The 18,748-nt window shown below is 39.4% G+C and overlaps 1 protein-coding gene across 3 annotated transcripts in view; it reads right to left on the bottom strand.

Annotated features, from left to right (window-relative positions):
- Window positions 1-18,748, bottom strand: part of dab2ipa (DAB2 interacting protein a) — a 122,330-nt gene that overhangs the window by 72,725 nt on the left and 30,857 nt on the right. For all 3 annotated transcript variants that reach the window (XM_067414256.1, XM_067414254.1, XM_067414257.1), the window contains one exon: window positions 7,106-7,212. In XM_067414256.1, coding sequence (XP_067270357.1) covers window positions 7,106-7,212 — 107 coding nt within the window. The remainder of the gene's footprint in view (window positions 1-7,105; window positions 7,213-18,748) is intronic.

Genomic DNA, 18,748 nt, shown 5'->3' with positions numbered 1-18,748 from the left:
CATGAGTTAACTCGCAATTAATCGCAATTTAATCGCATATTTTTAGCAATTGTAAATGTATCTTAAATTAAGTTTAAATTACGTTTTTTAAACTCTAATCAACATGGGTTTGGACAAATATGCATGCTTTATGCAAATGTACATTTATTATTAGTGAAACCATACTTATTCAATAATAATCAATACAGCATGAAGACTAGACGTATCAGAGGTCAGAGATGTTTATCAAATAAATTGTTAATGTCTTTTAAACCTAAACTTAAAAATTAAGAATAAGCAGGGATTTCTCTCATTTTAAGAATATAAAGGGAGTTTTTACACTGGCAGTTTAATTCAGAGCAGGGCACGTTTTTTTTTGAAAAATTAGTAATGTGAAAGCTGTCATGCGGACCTGAGAGCACACCAGAACCACACCATACCTGGATGAGGTCCATATTCCACGAGTAAGAATATAGTGCGGCCCCTTTAAGAGATCCGCGTTCCCTGTTGAACTACTGGTATTTTGTATGTGCGCTGCGATTCACTTGGACATTGTGAAGAAGACGGACTCGGGAGCGCTCTTGTTCAGAAAACTAACCTGCGTATTCGTTTGTAGCGGAATGTAATGTATTTAGTTCAATAAAACACATGTACTGTAAGTGATGGTGTTAATGATTTACCTCATATATGAGCGTGAGTGAGCTTCAGTGCATCGCGCTTGGACTGCAGAGAATGTGCTCAGTGTAAAAACGCACTTTTCTTTCTTATAGACCTGGAGTCTAATAAAAGTTAAACAGAAAATATGGTAGCTTGTAGGCAAAAACTGCACTTTTGGTTTAGAATAGTAATGTTAATGTCAACGTTTTTCTTTTCATAATGTTTGCTGCTGCATCCTTTGCGTCTATGACTGCTCTCACTTTTTCCAACTATGGGCACCACGGATAAAACTGAAAATGTGTGCTGCGTTAACAAATTTTTTTACGTTAACGCGTTATTTAAGCGTTAACTTTGACAGCCCTATTTTTATTTTTTTTTACTGGCGGAAAAAACAAATTCATCTACATAATTTTTTTTACAGTGTTCACCCCTTTTGCAGGTCAGAAAAGCCATGCCTTCTATGACAACACTGATACAGAGTGAAACAAGTTCTTTGGGTCCAATCTTCCATGAAGGCACTTAGCATAATAGCCATTATCAAACACGCTCTCAGATAACAACTAAACAAGACTCCCAACTGCAGCGAGCCTCTGTTAAGAGCCTGAAAGTGTCTGAGCATCTGCTGAAACAATACATCTATAATGTCATTATCTGTTGTTCGCAGCCAGACAGTCTAGTCTGAGCCTTAATGCACTGGAGCCCACGGCCTGAAGCTGCCTGCTCTGCATGAGAACCAGGGCCTGTGGGGAAATCCGTAACCCTGGCTTCCTAACGATCGTGTCTGCATACATCACCAGAGCAAGGTATTGAATTTCTCCCAGGGTTCTCAAAGTGGTCCACACAGCATGGGGGCGCACTTTTGCCCTTCCTCCTCCTGTTCCGACAAGCCTGGGATCCCGATCAATTAGCGTGGATCCGGTTCGGCGTACTCGCACGAAAGGCTCTGTATCGCCTGAGACAGCAGGACTCTCTTGTGGCCCCGCAGGAGCCAAATGCACAACTCATCGGGATGCACGAGGGGCGTTCACGTTCAAGCATGCTTACAAACACAGTGCTCATTCTGTCTTGCGTCAGTTAATAGATCCTGTCATTAGTTTAGCTCTGCAATTAGGCAAAATGGGTGAGCTGAAAGCAGTGGAATAACTGTTTATCTTAGGTTTCTGGTAGGGGGTAAACAAAAGTGGGAGAGTCAGACTGATGCCAGCATTTGGATGCAACAAATACCAGTGGGAAATAAATACACAGGCCTTAAAGGGATAGTTCACTTTAAAATGAAAATTCTGTAATCCTTTACTCACCCTCAAGTTGTTTAAAACCTGTATGAATTTCTTTATACAGCTGAATACAAGGGAAGATTTTTTGAAGTATGTCAGTAACCAAACAGTTAAAGGTGGGGTAGGTAGGAATGATCTAAAACACTTTTGTCCAAATTTGTTTAAACTTTCTTTATATGTCAATACATAATTAAAATGTAAGTACTCTGAAAAGGAGAGTTTAAAAATCGACTGAGTCTAGATTTTTAATCTGCAATAAACACCGCTCATTATTTTAGTTCTGGACGAAACAAGTGATTGGCTTGGGCGACTGTCACTCTCTCTCTCGTTACCATGGCTACCACCGCTTTCGCTACAGGATCCGCCCACATGCGCACCCGTTTGATTCGAGCAGTTCAAGAGGCATGAAACAAAAGGCAAAATAGTGGCAGAGAAAGAGCATTCAAAATTCACAGTGCCGGGTTTTGCAGTCAGCGAAGGCAAACAATCCAAAACAAGGAAGACAGTACAAGAAAAGACAATGCAGAAAAAGTCTTTGGATAAACAAAGAAATCACACGCGAGTAAATATTGGAGTGGCTTTCCAACGATGTTGAGAACTGAGGGACCTCAAGGGGCTGAAAAACGACTCATTGATGGCTGCATTTCTGCTGGACAGGTTATCTTTCATTTTGATTATACATTTTTTTGGTTTATGTTTTCATGATTTTTTTAGGACTAAGTTAGCTTTAAGCCTAGTTCACACTGCCCGATTTTTCCCCCGATTTTGAGTCACCGACAGGTTTTGCGAAATCGCCGACAAATGCCCGAGATCACAGGCAAATCGGTGCTCGTGCACGCGAGTGACAATCACGCAGTGTGAATAATCAAAGACGCGATCAGAGAGAATCGCCGACGAGTCGCCGACGCCGGTGAGATATTTGGCATGCTAAATATCTGGACCTGTCGGCGATTCAAACTCCTGCTGTGTGAACAGCGTTCTGACTGAAAATTACATCGGCGATGACCGACAGCCAATGAAAGAGTGAGATACAGGGCAGCAGGAGGTTCAGGGAGGAGTTATAAAGCAGAATTTCAGTATTTTAATAGATATATTTACAATTCTATCAAACAGAAACAAAGGCCAAACATTTGCACATCCAGCCACAGCAGCAGCACATTAAATAATTATTTATTTACCTCAAACTGTCTTTGCAGAACACAATCCTGGCTCCCTCTGTCTCTCCAACAATATCTTCCGCCATAATCTTTTTTCTTTTTCTCCACAAATCAGCGCACATACAATTTGAAGCAAACTTTGTGCAGTTTATCATTTTTAATAACAATTCCAAGTCTCGCGCGAGAACTCCGGTCTGACGCACGTGTGATCTCGCGTTGTTTACTTGTCACATCGCACGTGTGTTTGGGAAACGTAGTTTGCGCACGGGAGAGAGAGAGAGTTGTCGGCGATTCTTCCTTGTTCAGTCATGCAGTGTGAACTCCTCTGTCGTCAAACCATCGTGCAGTGTGAACACAGCAGTGACTGAATGATACCCCAGATAGTCATGCAGTGTGAATAGAGCAGTGACCCGACGAGTTTGAAAATCGTGCAGTCTGAACTAGGCTTTAGTTACTACTAATCAACAATGATTTCATCATGGAAACTCTTACATGCAAAACACAGTATATGTTATGAATCTTACACGAAATTCAACTCCATCACAGTATAACTGAAAAAATGTATCAATGCTACCAGTTTTCTTTGCCTCATAAATATAACTTTGCTGTGACACTCATATATTTAACTCCGGTGCTGTCCATTTCTTCTGATCACCCTTGAGATGGTTCTACACCTTCATTTGAGTCCAGCTGTGTTTGATTATACTGATTGGACTTGATTAGGAAAGCCACACACATAAGACCTTACAGCTCACAGTGCATGTCAGAGCAAATGAGAATCATGAGGTGAAAGGAACTGCCTGAAGAGCTCAGAGACAGAATTGTGGCACGGCACAGATCTGGCCAAGGTTACAACAAAATGTCTGCTAAAATTAAGGGTTCTAAGAGTACAGTGGCCTCCATAATTCCTAAATAGAAGACGTTTGGGACAACCAGAACCCTTCCTAGAGCTGGCCGATTCTCTGGTCTGATGAGATCAAGATAGAACTTGTTGACCTTAATTCTAAGCGGTATGTGTGGAGGAAACCAGGCACTGTTCATCACCTGTCCAATACAGTTCCCACAGTGGTGGCAGCATCATGCTGTGGGGGTGTTTTTCAGCTGCAGGGACAGGACAACTCGCTTATAACGAAGGAGTGGCGTCACGACAACTCTGTGACTGTTCTTGAATGGCCCAGCCAGAGCCCTGACTTAAACCCAATTGAGCAAAGACTCATGCTGTATTAGATCAAAAGGGTGATTCTACTAAATACTGAGCAAAACTGTGATATTTCAGTTTGTCTTTTTTAATTAATCTGGAAAAATGTCAACAGTTCTGTCTTTTTCTGTCAATATGGGGTGCTGTGTGAACATTATGTCCCATACAAAATGAACAGATTCTAGCAAATTGCTGCAATATAAAAAAAGAGTTAAAATATTAAGGGTGTCTGAATACTTTCCGTACCCAATGTATATGAGTTTTTCTTCAACTTTAGGCACAATTATATGTCCAATGAGTTTATTTTTTATTCAAACTAAATAATCACACTCAAACCATAATAGTGGGACTAGTGGGAGTGTAAAAAGTATGTTTTAAGACAGGGCCAAAAGTGGCCATTGTTAAAGAAATCCATTTGCTTAATCAACTTCACTCTCAGAAAAAAAAGGTACAGTTCTGTCACTGGGGAAGTACCCTAAAGTGAAAAGGTACATTTTTGTACCTTACTCACCCCTAAATGGTGCATATTAGAACCTTAGAATGTACATATCAGTATTTTAAGAGTGTGTATTAGTACATTTTTGGTTTTGTACATTAGGGTACCACCCCAGTGACAGGAATGTACCTTTTTTTCTGATAGCTTTGCTATATTACTATTGGTAAAATTGACTTGACTAAATCACTACATGAACTGCAAGCTTTAATGAAGTGAAAGTTCGACAACCCAAATCTAAACTAGCTGGTTCAATCAAATCATGATTACACCTGTGATCTATACTGTTGCCATGGTAACCTGCCACAGTTGAGTTGTACACTAGGAGTACAGTAGAACAGGAAGAATACGTTCTTACAACCCCTCATCAACTCCACAACCAACTTCACTGAGAGGGACACAAGGGGGTAATATTGGCCTTTTCAAAAGAGCGTTTAACAAGTGCGGGAAAGCGTAGGTACTGGTGCTACCAGCTGTGCCTGTGGCTTTTTCACATTGCAGTTAAATGCAGCAAGATTCGCTTCCCATATGTCTCATTTAAAGCATGCATCAACCAGGACTGATTGCATCTCTTTCAAGGACAGTTCCCCATTAGACGCCCATTGAGGTCTATAAACCGGTGGCTTAACTCTAACTCTATCAGTGTCCAAAATCCTTCTCGCCTCTCAGGCTGACCTGACTGAGGATTCAGAGCCAGCTGTGGCCGCGTTGCTCACTTATCTGCAAAGACAGTCATTAGGACCGGTGCATCTTGCCCTAGGCAGGAAGTGCACAGCACAGCAGCAAAAACATGCTGTCTCTCCTCAGGGTGCGTGATGACACCTGCTTTATCCGACTAGCAACAACTGCTGGGATTAACCTTGTAACAGAGTTCAATTAACTGCAGTCAGGAGTTAGTCGACAAGAGCAATCCAGTGCCCTTTGCTCCACTAATCTCAACAAACAGAACCTACCATAAAAGTCAGTAAAGCTGTGTGTGCCACGCTACGACTGTAATCCACAGTAAACACTTTCTATGCTGTAAAAGGCAGTGTGGCCTAGTGGCTAAAGATCAGGGGCCGTAACACAAAACATTTTATCTTACCACAAGAGTTTTTCTAAATAGCAGTAAAAGCTCTAAGGTAAGAGTTTCCTCTTAAACCCTTATCACAAAGCTGCTGAGACCAACTTTTACCAAGGAACAGAGAGAAATCTTGAGCTAAGAGAAAGGGCGGGGTTGACCTAGTTGGTATGGATGATGTCAACATGTTACTATGCCCAAAGTGATTGGCTGATGAGGGAGGGGTCTGTCTCAGGGATTTAATCATTTTAGAATGAGGTATCATGATGCCATATTCAAATAAAGGTTTTAAAATAAAAACATTACCATATTCAAATAAAGATTTAGACTAAGTATATGTTCATCTAAATGTCAGCCAATTACATTTTTAGTATTCAAGGTGACAAATGATGAAAGTTCGGAAGGAGCATTCAAATGGTCTATCTAACTAGCTTGAGAGGAGGACGTATACACAGCCGACTCACCTAGTTACCACAGGTAATCTGACATTATTTTCTTTTGTAAAAAAAAATATTTTCAAAGATTTATTTTTGGCATTTTTGCCAATAAAAAAACATACTATTATTAGTAACTGCACTTATTAACAATGCAATGCAAAACAATAGTCATTTTATGATTAAATTAATTTTATGATACATTTTCCTCCAACACCACCAAATCAGGAGCTGGCGCCACCATCTGTAGAACTTAGTGGTGCTGATGCCACTTCTCTCAAATGTTAGTCTGGAGCCCTGGAGTAGTGAACACACGTTGCAAACTGTGGACACACACAACTGGAGCAAAAATGGCAGGGAGTCAGGTGCCTTGCTAAAGGGCATCAAAGCCATTTCCTGCCAGTATTGAGAAAGAAAGCTGCAATCTTCAGGTTACTAGTCTAAGTCTCTAACCATAAGGCCTCAACTGTCGTTGTGTGGGTATATGAGTAGAATCGGACAACACAAATCAATCAGGTCACTTTATTGTGCTTGAACAAAAATACAAATTAATCTGTGGCCTTTGCCCACAATTTTTTAAATCAACTGCTCGCCACAGTTCCTCTGAACTGAAAGATAGGGATGGGCAAAACGCATTTAAAGGGATACACACATAAATGGGGCGTTTTTGCTAGACCTTAATGATTTGTGAGGTATTTTGAGCTAAAACTTCACGTACACACTCTGGGGACATCAGAGACTTATTTGACATCTTGTAAAAAGGGACATTATAGGTGCCCTTTAAAAAAATGCATGATGCCCAGCCCGAAAAAATGTGCTTTTTTAAATCTGTGCTGCTGTCATAAATGCGTACCGTGACTTTAAAAGGTGTTGATGTGTCTGCATCCATAGCGACCACCGTTTTGTCCACCGTACTGCCAGGCATGCTGCGCCGCCGGCCCACCCTGTCAGTGAGTGGCTCTGAGAAGAGACAGAGAGAAAGGTATAAGACAGTTGACTGGATTTATGTGCATGTAACCTGTCAAGGGCTGTTCTACGATCAGATTTGCCCAGAATAAGCAAACCCACCAAGCGAACACAGCTTAGAAACAATCAAAAATCAATAGCAGTACTGAGAAATTAAAAAGGTGTTCATCATCAGCTGCTCTTCTAGATGAAAACATTTTAATGGGCATAGCAGGAAAGAATATTGCTTCTTATCGGTCAAGAAAATATGCAATTGCTAGAATGCTCTGGGTGGTGGTTAAGGCATTGCTAAGTGGTAGTTATGGTGTTTTGAGTCATTTTTAACACGTTGCTAGGGTGCAAGAATCTTGTGGGTATAGCCAGTGCATTGCTAGTATGTTTTGGATGGTTGCCAGGGTGTTGCTATGTAGTTGTTAAGATGTTTTGAGTGCATTTAACACATCACTATGTGGTTGCTATGGTCTTTTGAGTGGTATTATTATTGCAATGTGTATGCTTTAGCAGGTTGCGTATTGGTTCAAGTCAAAAGACCCACCCAGTCTCTATGAAATGCTGCTGTTGTAATATGTAATAGCGCCACTATGTCAGTCAAATGTTTCAGTCATGCACGGCCAGATGGCTGAATCTCAGCCTGTCAGACGCTTGGCATTCATCACACGCCTGCATCTCTGTCTACACGATTGATGGAGGGAAGGAGGGAACAAGTGTTTGTGCGGAAAACAAATGAGAGAGCGAATGCAGCCAACCTGAAAGACAAGATCTATGAAATTCATCCTACTGTCTTCTCTCTTCGCACAGTCTGAATCATGTCAAACTAAAAACAAAGTGAAGGAAAGGCTTCTATGCCTCGCTGGTTTTGTACTTGGAAAGATGCGTCACTAACAAGATTTGGAACCTTTTTTTTCCCTGAGCCTGAATTGGTTATTAGAATAAGAAAGCCTCCTACTGCACTGTAAAAAATATTCTCTAACATTTATAGTTTCCCTGAAATTCATGGAAAAAATACTGCCGGTATTACAAGATGCCATTATATTTTACAACTTATAACTGTATATTACATATACCATAAACTGCTTTTTACGTTAAAATTTACCGATAACCACCATAATAATAGAATAGAAAGTCTAACAATGATTTTATATCCATGACATTTAAATAATGCAATAAACTTTAACTAAACTGCGTAACATAACATAAAACACCCAAATAATAACTTGCATATAATAAAAAATAACAAACTGACAATAACCAAAATGATTTATGAAAAAAAACAATAATGTGATGTGTCATGCAAATACTTGAATGCCCTTAAAGTTTTTCACAATAAATGTGATATTTCATAGCTTTTACTTGCAAAAATACATTTGAATAGTTTTTCAGCACATATGGTAAGCTAACAGTTAAAGGGTTAGTTCACCCAAAAACTTAAATGATCCCATAATTTACTCGCCCTCAAGCCATCCTTCCTAGGTGTGTATAAGATTCTTTTTTTCAGACGAATACAATCATGGTTATATTAAAAAATAACTCTGATTGTATTTGTCTGAAAGAAGAATGTTATACACCTAGGATGGCTTATAAGGGTGAGTAAATAACGGTTAATTGCCATTTTTAGTGAACTATCGCTTTAACCAAATAACAGTTTTTTTGTTTGTTTTTTAACTTATATTATATTTATGTAAAAACACAAGTAAACATTTTTTACAGTGTACTAAGGGTATTTAAAAAAAAAAAATCAATGACTGGGCATTACACCTGGAAACAAAGTAATATAAATGACTAAAGATCAAGTTGAGGCTGTAGAAAGTGCATGTTGCAGTAGAGGACGATACAACACAGTCTTTAATTCAAAAGGACAGAGAATTTTCACGACAGACATTAAATCACACGTGTACAAACAATAACCGACGAGGAACTGAACAGAACAGGGAGTATAAATACACAGGAGATAGCAAACTAATCAGATACAAACGAGCACAGGTGAAGACACAACCGAACACAATTGTAACAATGTGCTAGTAAATATTGCCACAATGTCAAATAAACAAGGACCTCAGTCATCCTTTAGTGTTGGCGGAGCAAAACTAGACACGATCTGGCAACATGGAGGAAGAGTGATTAACAGCTCTGCGTAGGTATCGACATATGAAGATTCCGTCTGTGTGTCTGTGTGTGTGTGTGTGTGTGTGTGTGTGTGTGTGTGTGTGTGTGTGTGTGTGTGTGTGTGTGTGTTAGCAATTTCACTGTTTTCTCTTTGGAGAGCTGAACAGATTGGAATACATGAGAGAGAAATCTCAATGCCACCTCTTGCTTATGTTGCTATCACAACATCCTGATCCATATGTTAAGCGTGGAAGCAAGACCATATGATCTTTGACTTGAATGTTTGAAAACACTAAAGATTGACTGGGTTTATGAGAAACATTTTATTATAAAGTCTATAAGTGAGCCACGATATTTGTGGGAAAATAAATATATGAATAAAAGTGATTTGACTAGAAGGCAGATTTGACTATTCAAAAATATAAATATACATGAATTGAGCCCAATCATAGACATTTTTTTGATGTCTTTGGTGCTTGACTCCATGGAATAAAATGTTTAAAGTTTTGGAATAAAATATGTTTGGAACAACATATGGGTATGTCAATTTGTCATCTTTTTTTTTTTTTTTTTTTTTGGCTGAACTAATCCTTTAAGCTATAATGGTAACGGTTTATATGATTTCCAACAGGCCATGCAGCATAAAAGCTGCTCAGTGGCAGGTACAGCGCTTTAGCGATAAAAAATATAAAAACATTCTTTTCCCTTAAAATGTACAGATGAAGTTCGCACCATAAGACCAGGCATATTTGGAATTTATGTTGTCAAGTCAAAGGCACCGTGAAGAACAATTACAACAAAAACATTCAGCAGCTCTCCATCAGCTGTGGTGAAAAACTTTGAAAGCACTCTCTGCCCTGAATGATGAATAATGCCATTACCGACCTGCAAAACTGGTAATTGGTTCAGCTATTCTTTCATCATTAAGCTGCTTGATCACGATAGATAAAATGCAGTGCAAATGGAAAAACATTAAACAGCAATTAAGTGACAGCTCCGACATTCTTGCACTCAGAGCCAAGTGTTTATGAAGAGTGGAGACAGTAAAATGCTTTCATTTTGAGAGGACAACACAAGGGGCTCAAATAAAAGCCCTCTCTGGCAGACCTGCAAGCAGGGGGTCTGAACACTTGACCGTTCTGTGCATATTTGTCCAGAGGAAACATGCTGCCAAGCACACAGAAGTTGTCTGTGTATGAGTTGCTGTGTAAATACTTTCCCTTTCAGGGTGGACAAAAAGGAATAAAAGTAAACTAGAACGTTTTTCTGGACAGACTAAATCATCTGTATAACATTCTTTTGCATTGTTCTGGCATATTAGTAGCAGATTTTAAATACATTGATAGCACTGATTATCATATATCTAGCATGGTATTGCACATTGCTAGCATGAATTGGCATGTTTTAACACATTGTTAACACATATTAGCATTTTGCTAACATGATTTACCATATTGTTAGACATGAATTGACATGTTGTTAGCCTGACTAAAATGTTGTTAGAATGATTTGCATGTTGCCAGCATGTTGTTAGCATTATTAGCATGTTGTTATCATGAGACATAGCTTCTAAGATGAATTAGAATGGGTTTGGTGATCAGGGTTGGGTGTAGGTAGTCGTTATTGTGATTGCCATGGCCAATTAAATCTTTAGAAATCTTTAGCTCCAGGGTTTTCTGTTGAAATGGTTTTGTGGAGAAAAAAAAAACATCATGCATAAACAGACATAGGCCAGTAAGAGCTGTGAATGTGAACCTCACTCACCTGGCCACATGTTGTTAGCCTGATTAAAATGTTGTTAGCATGATTAGCCTGTGGTTAGCATGACATATAACTAGCCTGAACATGTTTCTAGCATAGTAAGCACATTGCTAGCATAACGGACATAGGCCAGTAAAAGCTGTGCATGTAAACCTGACTCCCGGGCCTCAAGAGGCAAGTTAACGACTGCCGCTACGGCTGTGGTCTTTAGCATCCTTGTGAATGTGCCCGCCTCCCACACAGAGGCCCAAGTTTGAATCCACCATTTAAAGTGGTCCGGTTACATATATGCATGTTTTGCTAGCATGTTTTAGTGCATTGTTAACATTAATTTCACACATTGTTAAACATGAATTAACATTTTGTTAGCATGTTTTAGCATGTCAGCCTTATTAAAATGTTATTAGCATTTTGATGGCATGTAGTTAACATTGTTCTAATGATTTAACATGTTACCACATTTTAACATGATTTAAAACATTGTAAGGATGTTTTAACACGTTGTTAGCATAAAACATAGCTAACATGTTTTAGCATTTTGTTAGCTTTAATTTAATAATAACTGACGTTAGCTGCTGTGGTCTTGTTAAAGGGGTACTTTAACGCTGGGAAGATGAATCTGTATTTAAACTGGGTCATTAATGTAGTAGACATGTGAAATTATTTTTGAATTTGGTGCTTTCTAGACTGAGAAAAGACATAAAATGTATTTTTGTCTCATGGGGATGAAAGACAACAATTTCCAGAATGTTTCGCTGCCCTAAGAGGCCACTCCCAAAGCCACCGCTACTGATGCTGCATTCACGTGCTCTCTGAATTATGGTAAATACGAGTTTCCTAGGTAAAAATTGCACATAAAAATTTTAATGGGATGAGCTCGTAATCCCGACTTCAGAAGTGGGAATTATCAAATTTCCGATAGCAAGTGAAGGCGGCATAAATCACTGTGACTGGATCACTTTCCCCACCGTGTCTTTTTCACAAAATCAGTTCAGTTAGAGAACAGACACTACAATTAAAAACTGAACGTATCTGTTCAATATAATGTGATTTAGCATGATCATTCGAATATACTCCAGGGGTTTCTACTGATACAAAGCCATATGCAAATCGCTGAAGTAACCCTTTAACGAGCCTGCCTTCAAGGCCGGAGACCCAGGTTTGAATCCCCCATTTGGTGCAGGTCAAGTAGGACTGGTTACATGTTAGTATATTGCTAGCATGTTATCCTGGGATAGTCAGCTTCAATATTCTATAAGTCTTATTGTAAGTCTTGACCCCCTCAATGTAGGTTGAGAAGGGACTTTTCAAACTTTTGATTGTCCATTTAACGAAAATAATGGCCCCTGTAACTTTCTTGAAGTAATAAATAAATAAACAAACAAACAAATCTCTACTAAAAATAACCAACAAATAATGTTCCATATAAGTTAATCAGTTCAGCCCCAGATGTTGGGCCATTTGCCAGAGAAATACAACAGAAATGCTTGGTGCTAGCGGCCCTATTAATCTGTGCTGAACAAGATGCATGGCCCAGCCATATAAGAGACGTCTTCACCGGGGTGCCACTGTCCTCCAATCTGATCCCACAGAGGACTTTGTCATTCCAGGAAATTACATCGAAGTTCTAGGGCCTCATTTAGCATTCAAGCAGGGCTATAACTCACAGACTTGTCTCATTTGCTCTTAATCTAAATGCACGTTCCTTTCTTCAGATCTGGCTCGACTTGTCGCAGCAAGAGATGATGAGTCGCTGCAGGTCCTTCAGTTTGGTAAGACAAAGGCTAGGGTCTTCTAAGGTTTAAAAGCCAAGTCGATAACATAAAAAGCTAAATAACTTATTCTGATATTTTCAGCAGGGTCAGTATCTGTGTAATATAAGATGGCTCGCAGGTATATTTACTGCGCTCTCATTATAAAAGACATTCAAATCGTCAAATAAATAGACAACACAGACAATTGATGTGGATACCCAAGTCTATATAGCAGAATGATTGCATTGAAATTGCCAATTAAGGTTTTTAAAAGCAGCGCATCTTTAATGCAAGACTTTCAGAAACATGAAAAAAAAAAAAACTTTGACAGACACCACACTTTTGAAAAGTAGTGTATGATATATACTGTATAAAATATTTTTTTGAAGCAAACAGTTTATACACATTCACTGGGTTTTTAATACCCACACTCCTTGGCACTTGAATCTCGATCAATTGAACTGCTAAAACGCTGTAAAGGCTTTCTGCATAGCATCACTTGAAACAAGGCCACCGCAGTGGAAAGATGGAAAATAGGCAGAGACTAACACAACAAAAATTGAATGATAAAAAGATAATTATCTTTTAAAAGTTATTATTAACTTTTTGAACAACGGTTACATTTTTGGGTAAACTCTTCCTTTAAGAACAAATAAAATCTGTATAACACCAACGCATACTGTACCACGCAGTAGCATGGACAGCTATAATAATGGCTTTTAGGGGATGTTTTCAAACTTGAAGTATACTTCAGCCATCCATGTTCTAGGACGGTCTGTGCACTGCTCATGTAATGTCATTTTCGTCATCAGGAGGGTCCGTGGGCATTTGTGCAGACCAACATGCAGCCCATTTATTTGTTTCCGTAGATGTTGTACTTACAGGCCCGGCTATTCTTCATTTTCGTGTTTCATGTTATGACAATATCATTTGACAATTGCATTCAAAACCCATCTTACTAGGGTCCTATTTTAACGTTCTAAACACATAGTCTGAAGCAGCTGGTGCAAGTGCACTTAGGGCGTGTCTGAATCCACTTTGCCAGTTTAACTACCGAAAAAATGGTTGGCTTGCCAGGCACATGGTCCAAAAGGGTTGTACCTAGTCTCTTAATGAGTCACAATGAATGTGTTTTGGGCATAACTTGCAATAAACCAATCATCTCCCATTCTCCTTTAAAGCCAGTTGCACGTGCACCATGGCAGATTCGCAATTTACAAAATTTGCAAGCAGAAAGACTGAACGCTTCTCCAGAGAGGAATCCTTTTATTTTTAATATTTAAAATTTTTTAAAAAGCATTTTTTTTTTTTACAAGACATGCCACAACAATTTGAGGCTGTCCACTCGTCGCAGCTCTGTAATGCAATGCAATGCCCTGTTCACTTTGACGTATTTATGACCTGTTCAATCTTATATGCATCACCTTTAATTCATGGGTGTGTCATGCAGAGACAAGGGAGATTTTGAGAGCGAAGGCTGCGGACAGAGTGTTCTTTTTTGGTTCTCAACTTGTAATGTAATGGCAGATCTGCCACTTTTCTACCTCTGTCTTACCGAGCGAATGCCCTGCAAATTACATGACTTATTGCTGCCCTCTGACGTATTGTAAGGTATAGAAAATAAATTGTACTGTGCAAATGTCGAAGTCGACCATCACTCATCCACAGTTGCATACTTTCAAAACTATGCGGCCACGACTGTGCGCAAGGCCAAAAAAAACGTGCACAATTAATTATACCCAGGTTTTGAACAGCTCGATTAAGTAAAGTAACACAGAGCAACTTTGTTCACTGCTACATGTGTGTGCACTTGAATGGGTGAAATGCAGTATGGGACACAATACTTGGCTAAACATTACATCACTTTCACTTTTTCACTTTCAGAATGGATGGTAAATGCTGCTTTGGCATCCGTGTTGAAGTGTCAATCACTGAGCAGTCTGCTCTTTTTTTCTATGAAACCGACAGAGCCAAACTCTCGACTGCACCTGTCTCTCAAGCCTCTCCATATGTCAAGTCAAAGAATTTATTTTGTCTTAAAAAGAGAACTGCAGCTAAAGGCCTGACAGACTGCAAATCGTTCATATATACATACAGTGAAGAAAATAAGTATTTGAACACCCTGCTATTTTTCAAGTTCTCCTACTTGGAAATCATGGAGGGGTCTGAAATTGTCATCGTAGGTGCATGTCCACTGTGAGAGAAATAATCTAAAAAAAAAAAAAAAAAAAAATATATATATATATATATATATATATATCCAGAAATCACAATGTATGATTTTTTAAAACTATTTATTTATATGATAGAGCTGCAAATAAGTATTTGACCACCTGAGAAAATCAATGTTAATATTTGGTACAGTAGCCTTTGCTTGCAATTATAGAGGTCAAATATTTCCTGTAGTTTTTCACCAGGTTTGCACACACTGCAGGAGGGATTTTGGCCCACTCCTCCACACAGATCTTCTCTAGATCAGTCAGGTTTCTGGCCTGTCGCTGAGAAAAACAGAGTTTGAGCTCCCTCCAAAAATTCTCTATTGGGTTTAGGTCTGGAGACTGGCTAGGCCACACCAGAACCTTGATATGCTTCTTACAGAGCCACTCCTTGGTTCTCCTGGCTGTGCGCTTCGGGTCAGAGTCCTGCAACGGGTATCCGCGGGTACCCGCATAAAAGTGGCTAAAACGGGTGGATTCTGTGGCGAGGTGGACGAGCGAGAGAGCGAGCGAGACCGGGTGTGATTGTGAATGAGCTTCAACTGCGAGCCACACCGGTCTTGAGTCGTCTGAGGGAGCTCGGGAGGCATATAAGGACGAGCGACACCAATAAAGGACGAGAGATCACCAGACCTGGATGTGACGTTGAGTTGTGCTTACATTTTATTATGTGTGTGCGCGTGGCAGATGTCCGTGAGGGGCTGCACGTTACTTTAGTTTTGTTTGGTTAAAGTCTTTTAAATGTTTGCCGGTTCCCGCCTCCTTCTTCCCCCCTCGAACATACTGTATTACAATTTCTATGTCCAAATTACCATTGCACATACACACAACAACGATATACCATTTGACCCATCACGTCACCACCACTGCGACATTGAAACTTTTGTTTATGCCTCTCTTAGCCCAGATGGAACGAGCGTTGCAGGAATAGCAATGTGTGAAGTAAAAGTAAAGTGGGTGAGTGGAGTATATGAAATTGTTGACAACGAGTCTTTAAAGGCACAGCCTGTTTCATTAGCCCATTCATGACGCTGTTGATGTTGAGAGAGGTGCAAGATAAAAAATAAAGCATTTTTAATTTGAATAATTTTAGCATGTGTGATTTATCGCGGGCCCGGGTCGGGTAACTGGCCAAATATTAACGGGCCTGGGCGGGTGCGGGTTTAATTTTGATATGTTCATGGGTCACGGGTCGGATCTGGTGCTAAACCTTGCGGGTACGGGCGGGGTTTTAAAAATGGTCCTAAAATGGACCCGTGCAGGACTCGGTTCCAATGCTTCGGGTCATTGTCATGTTGGAAGACCCATCTTCAATGCTCTAACTGAGGGAAGGAGGTTGTTCCCCACAATCTCCAAAACATGGCCTCTGTCATCCGCTCCTTAATACAGTGCATTCACCCTGTCCCATGCTACCACCCACATGCTTCACAGTAGGGATGGTGTTCTTGGAATGGTACTCATCCTTTTTCTTCCTCCAAACATGTTTAGTGGAACATGACTTTCTCCCATGACTCCTTTGGATCATCCAAATGGTCATTGGCAAACTTAAGACAGGCCTGGACATGTGCTGGTTTAAGCAGGGTAACCTTCCGTGCCATTCATGATTTCAAACCATGACATCTTAGTGTATTACCAACAGCAACCTTGGAAACAGTGGTCCCAGCTCTTTTCAGGTCATTGACCAGCTCCTTCCGTGTAGTTCTGGACTGATTTCTCACCTTTCTTAGGATCATTGAGACCCCACACAGTGAGATCTTGCATGGAGCCCCAGTCCGAGGGAGTCATGTTTAGCTTCTTCCATTTTCTAATGATTGCTCCAACAGTGGATCTTTTTTCACCAAGCTGCTTGGAAATTTCCCTGTAGCCCTTTCCAGCCTTGTGAAGGTGTACAATTTTGTCTCTAGTGTCTTTGGACAGCTCTTTGCTCTTGGCCATGTTAGTAGTTGGATTCTTACTGATTGTATGGGGTGGACAGGTGTCTTTATGCAGCTAACGACCTCAAACAGGTGCATCTAATTTAGGATAATATCATACAGCTGTATCATACAAATAAATAGTTTTAAAAAATCATCTGTTGTGATTTCTGGATTTAAAAAAAAAAAGTTTTTGATTATGTCTCTCACAGTGGACATCCACCTACAGTGACAATTTCAAACCCCTCCATGATTTCCAAGTGGGAGAACTTGCAAAATAGCAGGGTGTTCAAATACTCAAATACTTATTTTCCTTTTACATGAAAACTGATTAAAAACCACGTCTTCAAGTCTATGACATCTCGATTCAGGTTACATCTTTAGCATGAGTCAATGTGAATAGTTAATAGAATAGTGAATAGATATTACAGTTAGTAGAAATGTAATAACACACTTGTCCTCCACCATGTGTGACAAGTTAAACACCAAAATTTAATACTGGGGAGGAGAAACTGGGAATAAAAATATTTTATGGAAATGGTGTCATGTTCAAGCCTGGAGGTGGATGTTTCCTCTGTATTGTGTGAACTCTGTGAACCTCTTGCGGTCTTCTTACTCACACACACACACACACACACACACACACACACACACACACACACACACACACACACACACACACACACACACACACACACACACACACACACACACACACACACACACACACACACACACACACACACCTCTAATCAGTGCAGAAAGAAGAAAAGGCTCCTAGAGGCTGGATATTTGTGAAATTTAAATTCACCATTAGAAAAAAGGAAAAACACTTTTTATGAACTCAGCCGAAGCAGTGAATAGTTGAATAAACACATAAGTATATTGCATTGTGAAAAATATAAATAGCAAACAAAAATAAATCAATTGCCTTTGTTTCCCTAGCAATGAAGTCTGTGACCATGCACCATAAACCCGTAGATTTTTTTTTTTAAACACGCCGAGCTTAAGAGGGATAGTTCACCCTAAAATGAAAATTAAGTTATCGATCTGCGAATGTACGTCCTAATGACGTCAGAGTGCAGTGAAACGTCAAATAATAAAATACAAGGGCACGGGTGTGTGTTATGCATAGTTTGTTATATTCACAGATCGGCGACGGCCAAGTAATAAAAAATAGCATTCCAATTAATTATGGGTAGATGAGAGATAAATCATTGTGCTGTGGGTGAATCATTACGTTTGCAGTTTCTCCACATTGAAAGTTTTCAAAACAATTCCTCACGCTCATAAAAATGTAGTGTTTTAAGAGCTAGGCTCAAAACCAGGTTAGAAAAATTGCCTATTACTTATTCATTCTGATGTTTTTTAATGTAAAAACCATGCAAACCTTATATGTTGACCTCAGACAACAGTATAAAAAATTACTCCTTTAAAAAAAGATCGCAAAAGTATCCCTTGCAACACATTTGGTAAAAAATAAATAAAAAATAAATACAAAAAAATTGATATTATATTATATTATTTAACAAAAATTCTGACCTTGGTTATTGGTCTTTTGTGCACGGCTACATGACGTGTGGCGTGTCTTATCAGCAGCCAAGATGTGAAACATCAAGATAAATAAAAACGCAACAATGCCTAGAAATACCAAAAAATAAGTTGTTGTGTACTTTATTCACTATCCGAGCTCTGTCAGATGACAGTTGACAGATGTGAATGCGATAACTTCTTGTTATGTCAAACACAACAGATATATTCACCTCAGAGAAGAAAGTACAGG

Source organism: Pseudorasbora parva, chromosome 13 (genome assembly GCF_024679245.1).
Source record: "Pseudorasbora parva isolate DD20220531a chromosome 13, ASM2467924v1, whole genome shotgun sequence".
NCBI classification, from domain to species: Eukaryota; Metazoa; Chordata; class Actinopteri; order Cypriniformes; family Gobionidae; genus Pseudorasbora; species Pseudorasbora parva.
This window is presented reverse-complemented; position numbering and strand designations above follow the sequence as displayed.